General features: G+C 40.5%; 1 protein-coding gene across 1 annotated transcript in view; it reads left to right on the forward strand.

Annotated features, from left to right (window-relative positions):
- The first annotated feature begins 5,110 nt into the window (after nucleotides 1–5,110).
- The window catches only part of lrp1bb (low density lipoprotein receptor-related protein 1Bb), a 667,407-nt gene continuing 650,004 nt past the window's right edge, over nucleotides 5,111–22,513 (forward strand). Inside the window, exons 1-4 of the mRNA XM_073912904.1 lie at nucleotides 5,111–5,170; nucleotides 9,534–9,834; nucleotides 10,333–10,480; nucleotides 10,592–10,753. Of these exons, the coding sequence (XP_073769005.1) occupies nucleotides 10,657–10,753 (97 nt within the window). The 5' untranslated portion in view covers nucleotides 5,111–5,170; nucleotides 9,534–9,834; nucleotides 10,333–10,480; nucleotides 10,592–10,656. The remainder of the gene's footprint in view (nucleotides 5,171–9,533; nucleotides 9,835–10,332; nucleotides 10,481–10,591; nucleotides 10,754–22,513) is intronic.

Below are 22,513 nucleotides of genomic sequence, written 5' to 3' on the forward strand. Positions count from 1 at the left end.
TTACAAATTGCAGTTTTAATACTGTATGTTTCAATTCTTAAATACTCCCACGCTGTCAACATGTTATCTTTCCTCTATCACAAACTATTCAAAAGTGCGTCTGCTATGTGTGGCGACCTTTTTGGGCCATGGTAACTGGTTGGCATGTCTGTTTTTAAGGTATTTTTTCTAATACAGCTGCGTCTGTGCAGCCTTCAATGTATATACTTAAAAATGGATGAGCGTTAAAGGACGAGTTCAACACTTGAGCAGTAACATCTAGTCGAGGGCCATGTGTGTCAGAATGTGGGCAGCTAAAGTATACCGTGGGCTTGAGGTACACTTACTGTAGTTGCTACACGCTGATGGCATGTCAAATTTGTATGAATTGCATACAGAACGGCCACAGGCTCTGCACTCTCTTACTTCCAACAATCTCACCGATCTCATACAGACATCTGTAAATCACTGGCAATGTTTAAAATGCCACCTAAAACAACATCTTTGCGTTCAACTCTTAACTTCAAAAAATATATAAATAATATTAATCATTGTTTCATACTCTATCTTGTACATTTCAAACAAACTCAGAAGCTTTGTTTTAGTAGCAATTTATTTGGTCTCTTTACAGTGATGCTTGATCTACAAGTATCTCTCATTTTAATTTGCTTTAAATAAAGGCATCTGCTAAACAGTGTTGTAAGCAAGTTTCCTCCAAACTGTAATAGATAACAGATTACTTGTCAATGTTATTTAAAGTGAATCCCTTAACTTACAATGTTACTATGTCTCATAGTACTTCTGTATTACTTTTGAGCTAGTTTAATGTAGGGCTGTGCGATTTAGGGAAAAAATATCAATTTTTATTTATTTATTTATTTTTTTTGACCGATTGTCTGTGACTTTGAAACTAAAATATTCCCATATAACCAATGTTTTTGTTTGATATTAATTTATCTATTAATGCTTTTGAAGCAGCACATGACATTATTCCGGTTGTTCGCGTTTTCCTGTTTGTTTGTTTGTTTGTTTGTTTTTTATTATTATTGTGGCGGTTTCGTATTCAGTTGCACAATTCGGATTGAGCAGAATGAAAGTGTGCTCACTCAATTGGCTTGTAAGACTGACACACACAGATGGCAGTCACGCATTTGCTCTGGGCGGGGTAAATAAAAAAAATACACATTTCATATTGCGATCTCCCAGGGTTTTTTAAACTAATCGCAAAGTTTCAAATTGCAGTTGCGATTGATTTTGATTAATTGCACAGTCCTATACAGAAGTAGATTTTTAAGGAAAAATATGGAAGATTAAAAAAAAAAAACTTTGTTATATATTTTGCTGTCTTTGATACTTACAGTACATTATTCCAAATAAATAAGCAAGTCCCATCTGTCTATCTTTACTTACATTTAGAAAATGGTGCAAAAGTTTTGCGCAAATCTGTAATGGGAACCAGTCTGGTGTTACATTTTGCTTGTGATAATAAAAAGAGAACAGCAGAATGTAATTACTTAGAAAAAAAAGTCAAAAGAAACTAGCAGTCAGCTCCTGACAGCAATCATTAGGACTGGTGAGCAGGAATCCTGTAGACCTGAAACTGGATCATTTTCTGCACTCCTCGAGTTAACACTACTAAATAAACTAGGCAGAGAACATAAAACAACAGGTCTAAGATTAGAAGATCGTTCTTTGCTCTCTGAAAATGGCATGAGGCAGGAAACACGCAAGCAGCGAGCCGAATCAAAGATGCTGCCTATCATGTCTGTGAAGAAAAAATACAATCGCCATATCAAAAACACTGTGGTTTATGTTGTACCATTATTCACCAGCACCATTGGTTGATTTAGAGCTCATTATAGCTCATTACAGATTAAAAGACCATAGTTTGCTCTATCTGACTGGTAGATTTCCGAAATGCTTTGTTCACTTGTTAGAGTAGAAATGTGGATGAAATTCCAATTATAGAGCCTTATTGCAAATGAGAGAGACGATTTAACATTTCTGACAATGACCTGACCTCAGCCCACTCACTTCTGCCATGTGCCTTGTATTCCTTCAAAGTGTCTTCTGCCCTATTATTCTTGCTGCTTTACTTATTACTTTAACTTTTTTTTGTTTCCTTTTCATGAAATATAATTATCATTAATAGTAACCAGAGAAATGATTAGGCATCAGTGTTTGAAAAGGTAATTTCACCACTGTCCTCTTTAATTTGGTAAAGAAATTAAGACGTAATCTAAAATGTGATCGGCTGACAGTGCAGTCTAATATCACAGTGCTGTAATAATATTATCCAAAAGAGATGATTGTATTAGCATAATTGAAAATATACCAATCTGCATAGACGTCAGTGGGGGATGCCGAATAGTTGACAGGAAGACATGATTGTAATAGATTCCAATGACTTTGTTAGATTTGTTTTTAATCAAGGGAGAAGTGCACAGAGATCAGCGAGAAGACCCGGGATTTCATCAGGAGTGACTGTAATGACTCCATGTGAGCTTGAATTAATGATCAGGTATGTGCTCCGGAGGCACTGTGAGTCACACTGAGTTTTATAAAAGCGCCTCATTCATTTCTGACCTTTGAAAGCTTAAGACCAACCTCACATTTGCATTTTAAGCAAGCTCTCAGATCATTATAAGTCGCTCCAGGATAAAAAGTTGAGTTGGCCTTTTTCTTCCCGAGACCTTATCTTTTTTATTTATTTTGCTAGCTGCATGCTCTGAGTTTGGCAATAAGAAAAAATCTGTTCAGCCGGAGGCACAACAGAAGTTGAATGAAGTTAAATATACAGATCTGTTGACATCACTAAGATTCCCATTTCTCATTTTATGGTGGTAAAAAAAGTGCATCTTTCCTATTAAGAGACACTTAGAAGTCAAACTAGTTCAACAGGTAAATTGAAGCATTTTTTTTTTATTTTCTTCAAACCAATAGGCTTAATGGTTGGGGAAGTTTAATTTCCCCTTTTCCCTCAGCATTTACTCTCACTCAAGTGGTTCCAAACTACTGTAAGTTTATTTTTTTGTGTGTGTGTTGAACACAAAATAAGATATTTTGTGTTAGAAGATAAGTGTAAGAAGCCTGTAAACATAGACTTTCATATTAAGAAAGACAAATGCTATTTTTAGAGTGGAATTATCATGTATTTGTTTACATTTGTTTACTTTTTCACCAAAAAGGCCCATACAGGTTCTGATAAGATCAGGTACTGACTAAGATGTGTGTGTGTGTGTACCTTGGGAGTTTTACGATGTGGTCACATATTAACTGGTCAGTTTGTATGTCTCAGTATTTGGGCTTTGGTCACATTGTCAAGGAAGGTACAAAATGGGCTGTAAACTTTGCTCTCGCTATTTTCCTTCTCTGCTCCTTTCTAGTTCTGGAGTCTATGTTTTCATTGGTTTATTTTACGTTTAAGTCAGAAACAATAATATAATTTTTTAATCATTTCATTGGCTCAATTTTAACGATCTAGGTGCAAAGTCTAAAGCACATTAGCATTAAGAGCGTGTCCGAATTTTGCTATTTAAGGACGGAAAAATAAGTTCTGCACCCTGGCGCATGATCTAACAGGGCTGGGCTTATTCTCTTAATGAGTTATGGCTGTGTTTTGAGCATAACGTGCATTGAATCAATCAGAGTCTCATCTCCCATTCCCTTTAGGAGTCAAGCCTTCTCCATTCGGCCTCTTTGTTTTTTAAATGTACTTTTACTCCTTACTTTACTTTTGTAGAGTAAGGAAATGATGGAAACTTCACTGAAGATATTTATTAGCCTTTAATTTGTTAAGCGCAAAGATTTGTTTAAAAACTTTTTATAAATTCAGTTCTAATTTCCAACAAATTAATGATAAATGAACAATAATAAAGAAGCGTGGTCTCAAAACGGAGCTATATTAAAACACACTTCCTATTCTTATGCCCCATATGGTGATGCATATGTCTCCAAAACCCACCAGGTGGACAAATCTAAACTTGTTTTTATTAAAACAAATAGAAATAAGCAAATAATATATAATACTGCTATTAAGAATAACATTACGCAAATGCAAATTGTCATAAATAAACTAAAAATGAAGGTGATGAAGGTGATAAACTGAGATGAAGGCCAGCTCTCAGTCGGTCAATGGCACAGTCTATTTCATTTAACACATCTCTATTTCACACCAACACACCCAAGAGTCCACAAAGTGTTGCAAATAGATTTGCTTTTTAAACAGCGTGGCACAATAAATGAAAATTTGGTTGCGCTGGTCTGAAAGTGGCAACAAAATCAAGTCAAACACGTCTTGCACCTTATTGTGCCAGGTGTTTGATGGAGCCCCATGGTTTATCATTTTACTTATTTTGTAACCATAGAAAATTATTGTCATTAAATCATTTCATTTAAAATATTCTGTGATTTACTTTTGTTTTAACACTAACAGTTAGTCAATACATATTTCCAACATTTAGGAAAATATCTCTCTAATAATTAATTTGGATGAACTGTTTTAGTTTATTTTAGTTTGTTTTAGTTTCTATTTTTAGACTTTCTTGTTATTGTCATCACATGTAGTATCATTTCACCCTGGCTTGTTTACTTTAAAATTAGCACTTAGGCAGTGTTGGGGAGTAACTAGTTACATGTAACGCCGTTACGTAATTTAATTACAAAATAAAAGTAACAGTAATTAGTTACAGTTACTAAGAAAAATATGTAATTAAATTACAGTTACTTTTGAAAATGTTAAAAATTACAAATGGGGTTACATCTAAAATTTTTCTTTAAATCTCTGTTATATGTTGAATAATATAAATCTATTGCTTTGCCTGTTTTTGATATGCACGATGGCTTCTGCTAAGGCCATTTATTCAAGCGCGGATGCTTTTGATTTGCGGCGCAACCACGGGCGTAAATCCCGGGGGGAACAAGTTCATTGTCCTCCTCACCAAATAAAATATATAAATGTATATATATAAACGCACTCTCTATTTTGAAGAATATATGTGTGTATACCTAAAATAATTGTCTAAGTAGAAAAAACCCGCATTTATTATTTAAAATGCATTTAGAAAGAGTTCACCCCCGCTTTCTCAAAGTGGTTTGATCCACCTACTCATGTACACGCTTCCTGTCACACACAGTCACAGATAGACAGACAGAAGTTAGGTGTGTGGCTACGGGTAAATGTTGAATTTGAGTAAGTATGGTGTATTAATCACATTAAATAAAGCGATTCTATTCAAAGTTAATGCAGAATCATTTATAAATTAGTTGCGGCAAAAATGCAGATTACCGATGTCCATGAATCTGCTGTATTAGCGGTTAAAATTACTCAAGTAGTTAACGTATGCTTGTTTAGCTTGTTGCATACGTTAGTGCACTGCAAAATAATACGCCAAAGTGCATTGTTTCATTTGTGACGACTTGGCATAATGTTAACTTTACATTAACGGCCACAATTAGCATATTGTTTATCTGTGGATTTGCTAAATGAGCACTGTGCTACGTCCAAACTAGCCCCACTTTATTTTTTGTATAATCAATTTCAGTTCTGTTCTTAGGTGACTAAATTAATTAAAAATATAAAATGTCCTTGTTTTTATTGTTGTGATGATTTTTATGATAGTTTTTCATTCTTCATGTAAAGCACCTTGAATTAGCATTGTGTATAAAATGTGCTACAGTATAAATAAACTTGCATTGCAGTGTCATGGACTAGATAAAATGATTTAGGTAAAGTTGGTTTTATATTCGCACATTCATTCAGTAACAGCTCCATACATTGTTTACCATGGTACTTTGAATATTTGAACTGAAATCTCATGCAAGTTTTACTTCAAAACAATATTAATAATAATAATAATACATTTTATTTGTATAGCACTATTCCTACATACATGGAACTCAAGGCACTTCACAAACAACAAACAGGCATTGTAAAATAAACCAAATACAAAAAAATGTATATTAGACAATTAAAGCAAAATATATACTCAGATGAAAGCATACATCTACACAATCACACAAAATATTCTTTACATACATGCACACACTCCGTACATGCATATGTACATAAACCTACACAATATACATAAATTGCATAAACTTCACAAACTTATATTCATACGCAATTTTAAAAAGGTGCTTCTTAAGAAGCTTTTTAAAAATAAATTCTGGTGGATTCTTTCACTTCATTTGGGAGACAATTCCCAGATTTTGCAGCATAGTGACTAAAAGAAGTGCCGCCAGATCGCATCAGATTTACAAAGTGAAATTCTAAAAGTCGAGTACTAGAAGAGCGTAGCAAACGGTTTGGATTATATTTTGATAAGCAGTCAGAAAAGTAAGACGGTGTCAAGTTGTGTAGTGCCTTATAAACTAATAAAAGAATCCTAAAATTTATTCTATTAATGCTGCTGTGATATGTTGTTGTGTCTTCAATTTCAATAAAACTCTGGCTGCTGTATTTTGTATCAGTTGCAACGTCTTTATAGAACCTTTAGGTAAACCTATATAATATTAACACTAACTGTAAACAATGCTGTACTTTGATGGTTGTTGGCTGCTAATATAATTTTACTTTTTAGAATTTCCAATTAATACTCTTCTGAGGTTATATTATGAGAGACTACATGTGCAAATATAAAACCAACTTTACCTCAATGATAAAATGACAAAGAAAAGGAAAATGGACATAAGATAATTTTTCAGTGCAGCAAAACTCCAAGTACAAAAAGTTCACATATTAAGCAATTTGGCTTTCAGAATGAGTGCTTATGAAAATACTAATGTCACATTATCAATCACAGGCAGAGGAGAAAGAAATGATTGAGGAATAGGCAGAGCAGGGTCAGTCAGATGTACAGTGTCAGGTAAGGGTGTTGTGCTTCATTGAAGGGATAATGACAATTCTTTTAGGGGTGAACAATTTTTTAAAATGTTTTCTGAGTTGTGGCTGTTTAGCAGATGAACCTCACAGGCTCGCCAATTTACAATATGATCTCTCAATTTAACAAGTGTAATGTAAACCAGTTAATTATTATGAGTATGGAAAACGTCTTTTCCTGCATTTATTCTGCTTTAGGAGTCAGTCTGTTGACTGTAAACAACACAACAAACAATGCAATAAATAGTTTTCAAGAAAAATTAGCTGTCATTGAACTTGAGAAAAACTTTGAAAATAACCATAATGATGTAGTCTCCATGCTGTAATATGAACAAGAAAACCATTTTTAACTGTGGGGACATATCTTTAGAAGTACAATTCAGCTGTATTATTTGTGTCGCCTTCAAAAAATCTTTTAAAAATTGCTCATAAGAAATGTTATATTTATTGTCCCCCCCACTGTTAAATCAAATTAATGACCATGGGCGCACCATGTCTAATCCTCCTTGCCATTGAAAAGCATGAGGAAGCATCTGCAGGTATGTAAGCTAGCGTTTCTTTGTTTTATAAAAGCTAATGTTTTTGTCGTTATCGTGAGTGTACAGAAATAAAAACAGACCCTTTCATTTCTAATGATATATTATGATTTATAAAGTTATCGATTTGTGAATTTCAGGGCACCAGCAGACTCCTCTGGCCAAAGTGATGTTATCACATTACCAGTGTAGCTAGCTTAACTACATTTCTCAGTAGCGTGACGGTAGCGTCGCTAAAAAATCAAATAGCTTTTCACTATTGCGAAGCTATTTTATTAGTGAAGTAGCGCAGTAATGTCCACACAAGCTACATTTACAGATCGCGGATCAATAGTGTTTTAAATGTGTAACACCTGGTTTTATTAGATTTTTTGTTTTTGCTGTTATGTACTATAATTTATTCCTGTTTGGTACAGCATATTATTTACAGTAAACAATTGAAATGAACAGTTCTGCCTCATAAGTTTCATTGGCAGTTTTATTGATCACTAAGATGTGATTGATTTGGATTTAAGTGGCTTCGATTTAAAAATGAAAATTTCAAAAATTAGATGTATTTTTTTATTGCAAATGCCACATAAATCACCTGCACAACTAACTAACATTGTGATTTTGTAACAACAGTAAACATGTTCTTGTGATAAGGTCTGGTTTTGTGGTGGCTCTACTTTAAATTTAAATAAATTAAATTAATTTTATTTAAGTGATGAAAGCTTTTGAGATTTCAACAGTAAAGAGAGCTAATGTAAGCTCACTCCTGCTCTGTAAAAATGCTTGAAAATTATTTAGTTGAAAATGTTCATTAGAAAATTAAAAGTAATCAAAAAGTAATCAAATGTAATTAGTTACTTTACTTTTATAAAGTAATTGAAAATTACAGTAACTTATTACATTTTAAATAGGGTAATTTGTAATTTGTAATCTGTAATCTATTACATTTCCAAAGTAACCTTCGCAACACTGCACTTAGGTTATTGTAACCCTTGTTTGTTCATGCATCAAGTATTGGCTTTTGTGTTCCATTTTCTGCTCCTTATTGATTAATTGATTGATTTATTGATTGGTTTGTTCCATGAATATTGAAACAATGCCTATTTGTGAGGTTGTAAAAAGATTAAAGGTATAGTTTACCAAACAATGACATTTCTGTCAATACTGTTTTTGTGATTCCAAACTGTACAGCTATATCTTTCTGCAGAACACAATGAAATGTATATCTTATGTTTACCAAGCCTCCTTTTTTTTTGACCAAAAATACAATAATAACAGTAATATTGAATTATTATTTTAGTTTAGACATATGCCAATATTTATTATATATACAGTACGAAAATTCTGTATATTGTGATAATGAGCATGTGCAATGTTGATAATGTGGGCATTTCAAAATACTATGGATATATATATATATTTTTTTTTTACCTTTTAGAGTGCTTTCTAGAAATTTTTAGATTTTTTTATTGGCATGGGGTATTCATTACAGCTCAAGTGTTTTTTAAAGACTTAATAGGGGATTTATTTTCAAACATTAAGCATTTCACATGTTAATCTGGTCTATGACATTAATAAAATTGACACTATATATGGGTCTTTTGTTCATTAACTTTGTACAGTAATGCTCAATTTGTTAACATCATTTAATTGAAATAAAGTCGTTGTAGCGACAACTATTGTATAAAAGCATTAATTAATATTAGCTGATGTAAATTCTTTGGTTAATGCTTAATAATTTATTATAATTTAATTGTTTTATTAAGTGGAGTCAAACTAACACAATTTTAACATAATTACTATAAAATGGCCATTTCTAACTATGGATTTTAATGCATTAACTTACGTTTTCTAAGAATTCATTGTAAAATGTTTACTATTCTTCTACGTTTTAATTTTTTTAATTTTGCAGTTTAAATTGTTTAAAACATTTATTTACTCTGAGCGCATGTGTACAGTAAAGCAATACATTAAGAATTTTTTGGTTATTATACAAAATAATCTTTTTGCAGGTTAAGTCAATATTATGATAATAATTATGTCATATTACCACTTCAGCAATTTCTGAACAAGAAAATTTGATATTAGCAGAAGGCTATTTTAGTTACACAAGCCTATTGTCATTCATTTATTCATTTTCTTTTCAGCTTAGTCCTTTTATTAATGTGGGGTTGCTACAGCGGAATGAACCACCAACTTATTCAGCATATGTGTTAAGCAGCAGATGCCCTTCCAGCCACAACCCACCACTGGGAAACATCCATACAAACACATACACTATAAACAATTTAGCCTTCCCAATTCAACTATACCACATGTCTTTGGACTGTGGGGGAAACCGGAGCACCCAGAAGAAACCCTTGCGAACATGAGAAAAACATGCAAACTCCACACAGAAACACCAACTGACCCAGCCGAGGCTCGAACCTGCTACCTTTTTGCTATGAGGTAAAAGTGCTACCAATTGTGCCACTGATGAGCCTATTATAATACTGTATATTGAATTTATTTGACTTTTTTTTTTTAATTGTCAGCACCATTGATATTTTCAGCATCACATGATCCTTCATTAATGGAAAAATTTGCTGTGCATGCATAATAGAATCATTTAAAAAACAGATTTACACAGATATGAAAATGTTTTGTTGATTTATGATGAAATTTATTTGTGTGTGAATAATTGTGTTTAAGTGTATGATTATTGTGGTCAAAATAAATTAACTTAATTGCTTATCTAAATTGCTAATTATTACAGTGATGTTAACATATAAACTACACATTAAACCTAACATGTACTACAAAGTCAAGAAATTTTCTTAATGTAAAAAGAAAAACAGTTTTTTTAAACCTTTTTTCCTATTCAAAAGCCATCGGTTTTTTTTACAGTGTAGAAACCGCACTGCATTGCTTCATGAGTATTCTGAGAACCCTTGCTTTGTGTTCCAGCTCTGCCTTTGACAGCAGTGATGTGAGAGACTGTCTCTGGTAGCCATCCATTTTGAAGAAGGCTCTAATGGAACAAGATTGCACATAATGATCTCTCTTCATCTGAATCCTCCAGCCGCTCTGGTGGCATGACTGGGATTTTACACAGGCAAGACTGCACTCCGCACAAGTCAAGTGTTTTTACCGTTACACATGAGAAGGTGGGTCCCTATTAGAGGCCAACGGATAGACATAATGGACAGATTCTCGAATCCCACAGGAGGTCATTATGCGTGTCTCAGCACAACCTTTGGAGGAGGTCTACTGAGGACAACGCAAGAGACCATGCGACTCGAGAGATTCAACAATGCAGTGACAAACTGGCAGAGATGGACTAAATCAGTCAGAAGAGTGAAAAAAAAGGCATGCTGTCAGCGAGATGGTACTCTGTCAAATTTCACAATATCACAGTTTAGACTAACAATCAGCCCTGCAGCTGCATATTAAAAGCCAGAAGAATCTTCTCTGTGACAGCTCAGGATGAGAGTTACAGTATACTTCACTTCCTGACATAGTTTGTTGCTGTTTATTTGAGAAGATGGATAAAAAGTTTAAACTCCAAATGTCTCACTTTCAGAGATGACTTGAGGCAAGAGGCGATGTTCAGTTTTACACTTTCACTGAAGTGGACTTCCTGTTTAAGTGCAGCGAGTTACATTTAGAAACTTATGGGCTTAAATTACCTAAATTTCTTGCTTTTACATTATAAAATGTGTAAAACTGTGTGTGCAGATGTATATTCAACTTCAAGTGTTCACAGATTAGCTTTGATCTCTCCTTATAGTATACAGGTGCTGGTGATATAATTGGAATCTTTTTTGAAAAGTTTATTTATTTCACTCATTCCATTGTATAATGTATGCATTCATTCCACACAGACTGATATATTTCAAGTGTTTGTTTATTTTAATTTTGATGACAATTAATGAAAACCCAAAATTCAGTGTCTTGGACCAATACAAAAAAGGACTTTTAAAAATCTTGGCCAACTTAAAAGTATGAACATGAAAAGGATGAGCATTTACTCAAGACTTAGTTAGGGCTCCTCTTGCTTTAACTGCAGCTATGGCATGGAGTGAATCTCTTGATGGGGCTCTGCACAGGGGTTTTGAGAGCTCTGATAGTGGCCGTCAGCTCTTCACCATTGTTGGCTCTGGCATATCCATCTTACTTTTCACAATACCACATAGATTTTTTATATTGTTAGGGTCAGGCGAGTTTGCTGGTAGCTTTGGCACTGTGTGCAGGTGCCAAGTCCTGTTGGAAAAAGAAATCTGCACCTCCATAAAGTTGGTCAGCAGCAGAAAGCATAAAGTACCCGAAAACATCCTGGTATTCACCTTATTCTCCGCCGACCAGCAGGCACTGCCATTTGAATCTTTTTGGCTTGAGACTTCCGGTCTCATTCATTTCCATTAATTTTTTGACGTTAAAAACTGCTCGTTACGCTGCTTGATGTTGCAATTTGATATTTTCTTATTATATTATTCTACTTGGTTTGTATAGTCATGCAAACATTTGTTTGTAGAGCAAGTAGTTTGACCGTTTTCTGCTGTTTAAGATTCCTAGTCATTTCTCCCATAGGCGACTGAATCGGAAGTTCTAAGACAATCGTGAAAACAGGCGCACTTCCGCATTTCAGAATAAAGTCAATAGAGCTGCATTGACCTTGGAGCTCAGAAAACAGAGTGTAGCAACACCAACAAATGACATGACACCCCAAACCATCACTGAAAATCTTTTGAACTCTGGAAACTTTACACTGGACCTTAAGAAATGTGGACTGTGCGCCTCTACTATCCTCCAGATTCTGATTTCCTGATTTCAAAAAGAAATGCAAAATTTACTTTCATTCGAGAACATAACTTCGGAGAACTCAGCAGCAGACCAGGCTTTAGCCCAGGTAGCCATCTGTTGTTCAAAAGTGGCTTGACATAAGGAATGTGACAACAGAAACCCATGTCTTGCATACATCTGTGTGTAGTGGTTCTTGAAGCACCAACTCCAGCTGCAGTCCACTCTTTGTGAATCTCCCCCAAATTTTTTTTTTGAAAGTTTTGTTTCTCAATTCTCTTGAAGATACAGTTATTTCTATTGCTTGTAGTCTTTTTTTTTTCTACCACACGATCCCTTTACGTCTCTAAAAATGTGCTTGGACAAAGAGCTCTGTGAACAGCAAGCCTCTTTTGCAATGACCTTTTGTGTCTTGCCCTCCTTGTGCAAGGTCTCAGTGGTGGACAACTGTCAAATCAGTGATCCCCATGATTGTGCATCCTGCAGTACTAGACCAAGAGACCATTTAAAGGCCTTTGCAGGTGTTTTGAGTTAATTAGCTGATTAGAGTGTGGCACCTCTTCACAATATTTTAATTTTACGAGACTTTAGAATTTGGGGTTTTCATTAGTTTCAACTGATCTGCAATTAATGATCTCAGAAAACAGCATTTTTTAAGATATCGTTTCAAAGAAATTCAAAAAGGTTCAAAACTACACGGAAAAATAAAACTAATTTCATTTTTTAGTGAACTAACCCTTTAATGCAATCTGATTAATTAGAATAGTTATCCTTTTATAATCCCTTCCATTGTTTAGATTAACTTACACAATGTCAAATTTGTTGTCCAAAATCAGATAAAAGCAGATCCAAATCATTTTGTTGTTGTTGTTTTTTCAGAAGTGCACTTCTTTGCTCATTAGATGAAAGCGACAACAACATATCTCTAATGCATCTGAAACAACAGCAATAAAACAAACAGCAAAGGCAGTTATGGCTTAGTGGATACGTTTGAGTCAAGGCTGAATAGGGTTGTGGGAAGGAGTGTGTGATATTTGACAGAGATATGGGTGAGCTATGAAGGATGGTTTAGTTCGGTTGTCCTCAGCATGCTGTCCCCACCTCAGAGAGACATTTCCTCTGATATATGAAAGCTTTTCCTGCTTCTCATATCTCAAATCCCCTGCCATACAAAGGTCTACCATGAGAGTAATGGTCTGATGTTGTAAAGCATTGACTGTTCTTTTCTTGTCATCTCGTCCATCTAATGCAATTAAAGAGTTTTAAAGTCTCAAAATCTTTTGCAATTATGTATTTATCCTTATAATATGGTGTTTTATACCCACTGGACTCTTCAAGTCAATCCCAAAAGATGTTAGGCTGTCTTCATAGTGACATAATGAGGGTGCAGATATTTTTAATGCATCAAGGGTGCTGCTGTTCTAACTCACAGTTGTTCTATTATTCTGTCAGCTGCAACGCTTATACAGTACTTTTCTCTTTCTTGTATTTCCTTAAAAACAACAATTCTATGAACTAGAAGTTAAGATTGAGTCATTTGCATTTTCCAAGAAATATCACCAGTGACTTTGTCTATTTTCGTTCTGCGACCAAAATAGTTCCAAACAAAAACACTCTGCATCCAAAATCACACTTTTTGAGTTTGAACTTCTTGTAAATAAGCAATCACTTCCAGAACAGTTATATGGGTTTTACACGTGAAGTCACATACTAGTCTTATGTGGAACACAAGTAATCACATTTTTTTCTTTTACATAAACATGTTCATGTGTGTTTCATGTGTTCAACATATTTTGCATTTGTTTCATACTGTATGCGAATGCAATATGTTATATTTGATGTGAAACTGCATTTCTGTATGGAGTTTGCATGTTCTCCCTGTATTCTCGTGGGTTTTCTCCATGTGCTCTGGTTTCCCCAACAGTCCAAAGACATGCAGTACAGGTGAATTGAATAAATTGGCTGTAGTGTATGTGAGTGTGTGCAAGAGTTTGTGGGTGTTTCCCAGTGCTGGGTTGTGGCTGGAAGGGCATCTGCTATGTGAAATGTGCTGGATAAGTTGGTGGTTAATTCTGCTGTGGCAACCCCTGATTAATAAAGGGACTAAGCCAAAAAGAAAATGAATGAATGAATGATGTGAAACTCATACAGTGTAAAACTCAATCAAATGAATTTAGTGTAGTTAACTCAAAAATGATTGAAGTTATTGCTACCCATTTGAAAAGTTTTGTAATTAAATACATCATTACTTCAACTTAAATGAAGTAAGTTTACAGTACTCATATAGATTGGTTTGTAGCAATCTGTTTCCTTTGAATTGCCTTAATTTATTGGGTTTTACAGAACTCAGTTGGTTTGTGTTTGGATTAAGTTTTCAGTACTCATCAGCATTGGTTTTTGAATTAAATGGTTTGTTGCAATCGGTTTCCTCAAATGGTTTGAATTACCTTAACTTTTTGGGTTTTACAGTGTATGCTTTCCATTTAAGAGATCACTTTGTGTGTCTTAGTAGAGTTAGTATAAATATGTAAGTAGTCCAAATGTTGTAATTGTCATGTGATCTACCACAATGTCTCTCCTATAGCCTCATGGAGTTAAGCCTACTGTGTTTTTTCACCTATTGTTCTAAATATGTTCATTAACTTTGTTTCTCTGATTTTAAATCATATTGTCATTACCAAATTTTGACTCAATTCATTTTCATAAGCAAGACATGTATACCAGGAACTGCAGTTACCCTAATAAACAGAAACTAATTGAACTCAACATGTTATATGGTTATAGCTCATATAAACAGCTCATGTTCTCATTCATTCGTTCATTTTCTACTGCTTTTTCGGGGCCGGGTCGTGGGAAGAGAACGTTCGAGGTTACTAAAGTAACCCTTCGTTCCCCGAGGAGGGGAACGGAAGCACTATAAGTGGATTTGATTGTAAAATCCACGCATTGGGAGGATTCGGATCAGAAGCTGCTTGTCTGGAGAGTATTGAACGGGCCAATGAATGAAATTAATTGGCAGCGTAAGCTTGCGCAGGTGTGCGACATCTGCAATTATCTCAGCATATAAGCACACCTGAAGCCAGCAGACGCCATCCTTTTAAGCTGAAGAGACTTTCAAACAGCTAAGGGACAGTCATTATGGCGACGGAGTATAGTGCTTCCGTTCCCCTCCTCGGGGAACGAAGGGTTACTTTAGTAACCTCGAACGTTCCCCTTCGGGGGGAACTTCAGCACTATAAGTGGATTTGATTGTAAAATCCACGCATTGGGAGCCCATTGAAAGCGCCATAATGACTGCACCTTACCAACACCCCCGATGAGGAGATAGTCAAGCAAGCGTGACGCACCCACATCATGGGGGGCGCGGTCCTCCAACGTGTCCCTGTCCCTAATTTATCCTACTTCAACAGAAGTTTTACGGATTTAGATATATTTTTTGGGAAGTCGTGAGCATCTAGATAATTCTAGGAAATACGACAGTACGTTGGGAAGCGTGCAATCCCGATAGGGAGGACGCTGCGGAGGCCATCCGTTACCCAAGGGGGGATAGATGGCAGAATTTAGATATGGACTAGCCCTAAAAAGGGGGAGTACGCATAGCAAAAGAGTGGTTAGCGGAGAGGGAAGACACGGGTCCGCCCAGGGGGGGGACTTAACCGTGGCGGAATAAGCATATGGGATCGCCTAGTGGGGATCACGCATAGCAGGCACCTATACCTAAAACGCGGGCTGACCAGCGGGCAGACCTACAACGTAGTGGGCCAGCAAGTGACTCCTCCGCTGAGTCAGTGCTGGGGGCCACGGAGGAATCTGCAGGGCTCACCTGACGGGGAACTTTACTGACAGATAAAAAAGGCGCACGTACCTCCGTGTTAGGGAGAATGGCGCAGCAAGCGTGTTTCAACACCCTACCGAGTTGTCTCCTCAATCACCAAAGGGTGACCTAATACCCTTGAGGAAACCGGCTCCACTCGCAGATTGTAAAACCTTGCAAATGTGTTGGGTGTCGCCCAGCCCGCAGCTCTACAGATGTCTGTTAGAGAGGCGCCGCGTGCACGCGCCCAAGAGGATGCAACGCTCCGAGTGGAGTGTGCACGTACTCCCGGGGGACACGGCTGACCTCGATTCGAATAAGCGAGTGAAATGGCATCCACAATCCAGTGGGATAATCTTTGTTTCGATACGGCACTTCCCTGCTGCCGACCGCCATAACAGACAAAGAGCTGCTCAGATGATCTAAAATTCTGAGTACGGTCCACATAAATGCGCAGAGCGCGAACTGGACAAAGTAAAGAAAGGGCTGGGTCTGCCTCCTCCTGGGGCAGCGCTTGCAGGTTCACTACCTGATCTCTAAAGGGGGTGGTAGGAACCTTGGGCACATAACCGGGGCGGGGTCTCAGGATGACGTGAGAGTAATCCGGCCCGAATTCCAGGCACGAGTCACTGACCGAAAATGCCTCCAGGTCCCCGACCCTCTTGATGGAGGCCAACGCAACCAGCAGAGCTGTCTTCAGGGACAGAAATCTTAGAGATACTGATTCGAGTGGCTCAAAGGGATCGGATCGCAGACTCGTGAGAACGAGGGCGAGATCCCAAGAGGGCATGAGAGGGGGGCGAGATGGATTAATTCGCCTAGCACCCCTAAGGAACTGGATGACCAGGTTATGCTTTCCCACGGTGCCGCCAGCTACCGCGCTATGATAAGCGGAGATGGCGGCCACGTAAACCTTGAGAGTGGAGGGCGACAGCCTGCTGTCCAACTTCTCTTGAAGGAAAGAGAGCACAACACTAATCTGGCAATTTCAGGGGTCTTCTCTGCGAGAGACGCACTATTCAGTGAATAGACTCCACTTCAGGGCGTAGGCGCGCCTCGTGGAGGGGGCTCTAGCCTGAGTGATGGTATTAACCACCGCAGTCGGTAGGTTACCTAAGTCTTCCTCGCGTCTAGGGACCACACGTGGAGGTTCCAAAGATCGGGGCGAGGGTGCCAGATGGTGCCCTGTCCCTGAGAGAGTAGGTCCTCTCTCAAAGGGATCCGCCAGGGGAGGGCCGTCGCGAGGAGTGAGAGCTCTGATATCCAGGTCCGGTTGGGCCAAAGGGGCGCAACTAGCAGAACCTGTTCCTCGTCCTCCCTGACCTTGCACAGAAACTGCGCGAGCAGGCTCACTGGGGGAAACGCATACTTGCGCATGCCCCGAGGCCAGCTGTGGGCCAGTGCATCCGTGCCGAGAGAGCCCTCGGTCAGGGAAAAAAACAACTGGCAGTGAGCGTTCTCGGGGGAAGCAAACAGATCGATCTGGGCCTCCCCGAATCGCGCCCATATCAGCTGAACAGACTCGGGGTGGAGTCTCCATTCTCCAGGGCGTAACAGCTGTCGTGAGAGCGCATCGGCTGCACGATTGAGCGTGCCTGGGACGTGAATGGCGCGCAGCGATTTCAGCCGCGGGTGACTCCAGAGGAGCAGACGGCGGGCGAGCTGAGACATGCGGCGAGAGCGCATACCCCCCATGCGGTTGATATACGCCGCCGCCGCCATACTGTCCGTCCTGACCAGCACGTGTTGCCGCTCCAGCACCGGTAAAAAGCGGTGGAGAGCGAGGAACACTGCCAACAGCTCTAGGCGATTGATATGCCAATGCAGCTGGGCCCCCTTCCAGAGGCCCGCAGCCGCATGCCCGCGACACACGGCCCCCCAACCCGTGTTGGAAGCGTCTGTTGAAACAACAACATGGCTGGACGCCTGTCCTAGAGGCACACCGGCCTGTAGGAACGAGGGGTCGTTCCAAGGGCTGAGGGCGCGGCGACACAGCGCAGTAACCGAGACCCGGTGTGTGCCCGCGTGCTTTGCGCGTCTGGGGACCCGATCGTGAAGCCAGTGCTGAAGTGGTCTCATATGGAGCAACCCGAGCGGCGTGACGGCGGCTGCGGATGCCATATGCCCCAGGAGCCTCTGAAAGAACTTCAGTGGGACCACTAGTTTGCTGTCGAGCTCCCTCAGACAGTTCAGCAACAGGCGAGCGCGTTCCTCGGAGAGGTGCGCTACCATGGTGATCGAGTCCAGCTCCATCCCGAGAAAAGAAATCCTCTGCACGGGGGCGAGTTTGCTCTTTTCTCGGTTGACCTGAAGCCCCAGTAGGCGGAGATGCCGAAGCACCTTGTCCCTGTGCATAATCAATTGCTCCCGTGAGTGGGCTAAAATCAGCCAGTCGTCGAGATAATTGAGTATGCGAATGCCTGCGAGCCGAAGGGGCGCTAGGGCACGCTCCGCGAGTTTGGTGAAGACCCGTGGAGACAGAGAGAGCCCGAAGGGGAGGACCTTGTACTGCCACGCTCGACCCTCGAACGCAAACCGCAGAAATTGGCGGTGGCGTGGAAGAATGGAGACATGGAAATACGCGTCCTTCAGGTCTATGGCCGCAAACCAATCCCGAGGGCGAACGCATTGGAGAATGCGCCTCTGCGTGAGCATTCTGAACGGCAGCCTGTGCAGACAGCGGTTCAAAACGCGCAGATCTAGGATTGGCCGTGACCCACCGCTCTTTTTGGGTACGATGAAGTATGGGCTGTAAAACCCACTCTCCATCTCGGCTGGAGGAACCGGCTCGATTGCACCCTTCGCCAGGAGGGCAGCAATCTCCTCTCGCAAGACAGGGGCGGACAGGGGGTTGACCCTGGAGAAATACACGCCCGTAAACTTGGGGGGCCGTTTCGCGAACTGAATCGCGTAACCGAGTCTGATTGTGCGTATGAGCCACCGCGAGGGGCTGGCCCGCGCTAACCAGGCAGGCAGAGCCCTCGCTAATGGAGTCATCGCTACAATCGCTGACGTACCAGCGGTGGGGCAGCGCGGAGTGGGTGTGCTGATCCGGGAAGCACGAGGGTCCCGCGGAAGAGCTGGAGGAGAGCGATTCGCTCTGGCTCCGCACCCTGACTCCGGAGAGGGGGCTGGAGGGCTGAGGGAAGGGAGACCGTCCCCCCAGCGCTCGTGAGCCACTGGCGAAGCACGTAGAGTCTGCGAGCCGGAAGGCAGCGCGTCCCGGACTGGCAGAACTCGTGCAGTCACATCCGGGAAAGGGAAAAAGTGCTCTTTTACTGATGTTTTGGTGGCACTGAAAAGTACCGTTGTTATCGGGGCCCCGCCCTCCAGCGGGGAAAGAGCAAGTTTCCTCTTCTCCGGATGGCCTGTCTCAGGGACGCTTCGCGGTCCGTTTACCGGACTTAACGGCGCCCTGGGCAGGAGGGGCTGCCTGCTTTCGAGGTGAACGCCGCGCCCGCTTGGCCGGAGGCGCAGGCGGGGGCGGGGCAGCACTCGTTGGCGGGCGCCCTCGGTGAGGAACAGCGGAGGTGGATGGCTCGGCGGGCGGAGCGGGCTTACGGCCACGCCGATAGATGACATTGCCCATCGCATCCGACTGCTCTTTCACCGCCTTGAATTCCTGGGTGAATTCACCGACGGTGTCGCCGAACAGGCCAGCCTGGGATATGGGCGAGTCAAGAAAGCGAACTTCAAGTCAACGTCGCGCATATCGGCCAGGTTTAGCCAGAGGTGGCGTTCCTGAACCACAAGTGTGGACATCGTCCTCCCCAGCGCACACGCGGCGGACTTAGTAGTCCGAAGAGCATAGTCGGTCGCGGTGCGCAGCTCATGTAATAAGCTTGGGTTGGACCCGCCCTCGTGCAGCTCGGCCAGCGCCTGCGCTTGGTAGCGCTGGTAGGTGGCCATCGCGTGCAAAGCAGAAGCAGCCTGGCCCGCAGCCTTATAAGCTCTGGCTCCGAGGGAGGCAGACAACCTACAGGCTTTGGACGGGAGGCGGGGCAAACCCCGCCACGTAGAGGCGCCGCGCGGACAAAGATTGACCGCGATAGCGCGCTCCACTGACGGGATCGCCTCATACCCCCTGGCAGCTCCGCCGTCAAGGGCGGTGAGGGTGGAGGCACACGCAGCACGGGCAGAGAAAGGTGCCCTCCAAGACTGCGTGAGCCTACTGTGCACTTCCGGGAAGAAGGGGACGAGAGGCTTCGAAGGCTTCGCCTTCTGGTCCTCTACGTAGCACCCATCTAGTCGGTCCGGCCGCGGAGCTGGGGGATAAACCATCTCCAACCCCACGGCCGAAGCAGCCCGGGAAAGCACGGCTAACATGTCCGCTTCAGGATCCGATTTGACAGCGCTCACCTGCCCGGAGGGGGCGAGCGGGTCCGGATCTTCGTCGGACAGTGAAAGCCCACCCTCCGATGCCGCGGAGGACATCTGATCTCCGGTGTCAGCGAGTGTGAGAGCTACCATCTGGTTAGACGGATCACTCCCACTACCCGAAGCTTGGATGGAGCGCCGTGAGGAGCGAGAGGTCCGCGAGCCCGTGGGCGGCGGATTATCTCCCGCTGAAACCCTCAGATCTGCCCGAGCGCCCGCTGCTTTTTTAGAACAGGAGGCAACTGGGGTGGCTCGCTCTCTTACGAAAGTTAGCCGCGATCTTAGCTGTGCAACGGTCATGGCATCGCAATGACGACATGAACCGCCCGCGAGCACCGCATTAACATGCTGGACCCCCAAACATGCAATGCAGTGATCGTGTCCATCATCCGGAGCCAGGAAACCCCCGCATCCAGAAACGCACAGTCGGAGCGCCATCCTGAAAAGGACGTGCTGCACGACTGTGTTGCTCTTTTAGGAAAGTTTGCAACAATACGCACCGCTCTGGAGGACCGGACCCAAAGAACCGCAGGCAAGGGAGAAACCCAGCTCGACCGTCTGCCACCGCGAAGACCCACTCTGGACCGGGAGACACACTCGTTCGCTCTGAAGTGCTGATCAGCAAGAGGAACCCTCATCGACTCACTCAGAAAGATCTGAAGCGAAAAGGATGGCGTCTGCTGGCTTCAGGTGTGCTTATATGCTGAGATAATTGCAGATGTCGCACACCTGCGCAAGCTTACGCTGCCAATTAATTTCATTCATTGGCCCGTTCAATACTCTCCAGACAAGCGGCTTCTGATCCGAATCCTCCCAATGCGTGGATTTTACAATCAAATCCACTTATAGTGCTGAAGTTCCCCCCGAAGGGGAACCCCAGCCTTTCCTCTCCCCAGACAGCTCATGTTCTGTTTAAGTTTTATTTTCTGACTACCTTTACTACCAGTTCAATTGATACCACAAGGCATTGCATTGTTTTCTCAATATGGATAACCAAATTACTTAAAAGAAAATTGAAATGGATATGTCAAGTATGCTTTAAGCTTTAGTAAACATGTGTAAGCTTCTAGACCAGTGTTTCTCAAACACATTCCTGGAGGACCACCAACAGTGCATGTTTTGGATGTCTCCTTTGTCTGTCACACCCATTATAGGTCTTTCAGCCTCTGCTAATGAGCTGATGATCTGAATCAGTTGTGTTGGGTTAAAGAGAAATGGAAAATGTGCAGAGCTGGTGGTACTTCAGGAACGTGGTTGAGAAACATTTATTTACAAACTATGCACAATTTGCTTTTAGAAAGAATGAAACTAAAAGATGATTCTGTGCTGACTATACTGGAACAATTGTAGTGTCACAAATATATATTTTTACATGGTTACTATTGCTTTGTTTATTACAGATTATTTAATACTCAGTAAGCATTTTTAACCTAAATTACAGCAGTGTCCATCTATGAAAGAATTAGGCTGTCAAAAATGCATACACAAGTTTACACTTATGGACAGACAGCAGTCATTTTGAACTTTAGGACCTGATCTTAAAAGAAAAGCTTTGAAAATATGCAAAACTCATCAGTGGGCAATTACTTATAAATCTACAATATGCAAAACTGTTTTTTTTTTTTAACAAAGGGTTACTTTTAGAATATGTAGTTATATATATATATATATATATATATATATATATATATATATATATATATATATATATATATATATATATATATATATATAAATATATATATATATATAAATATATATATATATATATATATATATATATATATATATATATAAATAAATATATATATATATATATATATATATATATATATATAAATAAATATATATATATATATATATATATATATATATATATATATATATATATATATATATATATATATATATATATATATAAAACTCTTGATCATATTATAATCAGATCTCTAAGAACAGTACATAATTCCTAAAAAGAATGCAGGTCATGACTCCTTTAATGAATGAGCTTGTTTGTGACTGTCAAATAGTGTGCTAGGGAGCTTCAGAGAGAAATAGTAGCCAGGCAACAGGCAAGTGACCAATCCTATAGCACAGTTCCACACACTATATTAACCAACCACGGTCGAATTCTGACTGGAGAGTGGGTTGCAATCA

Source organism: Danio rerio, chromosome 9 (assembly GCF_049306965.1).
Source record: "Danio rerio strain Tuebingen ecotype United States chromosome 9, GRCz12tu, whole genome shotgun sequence".
NCBI lineage: Eukaryota > Metazoa > Chordata > Actinopteri > Cypriniformes > Danionidae > Danio > Danio rerio.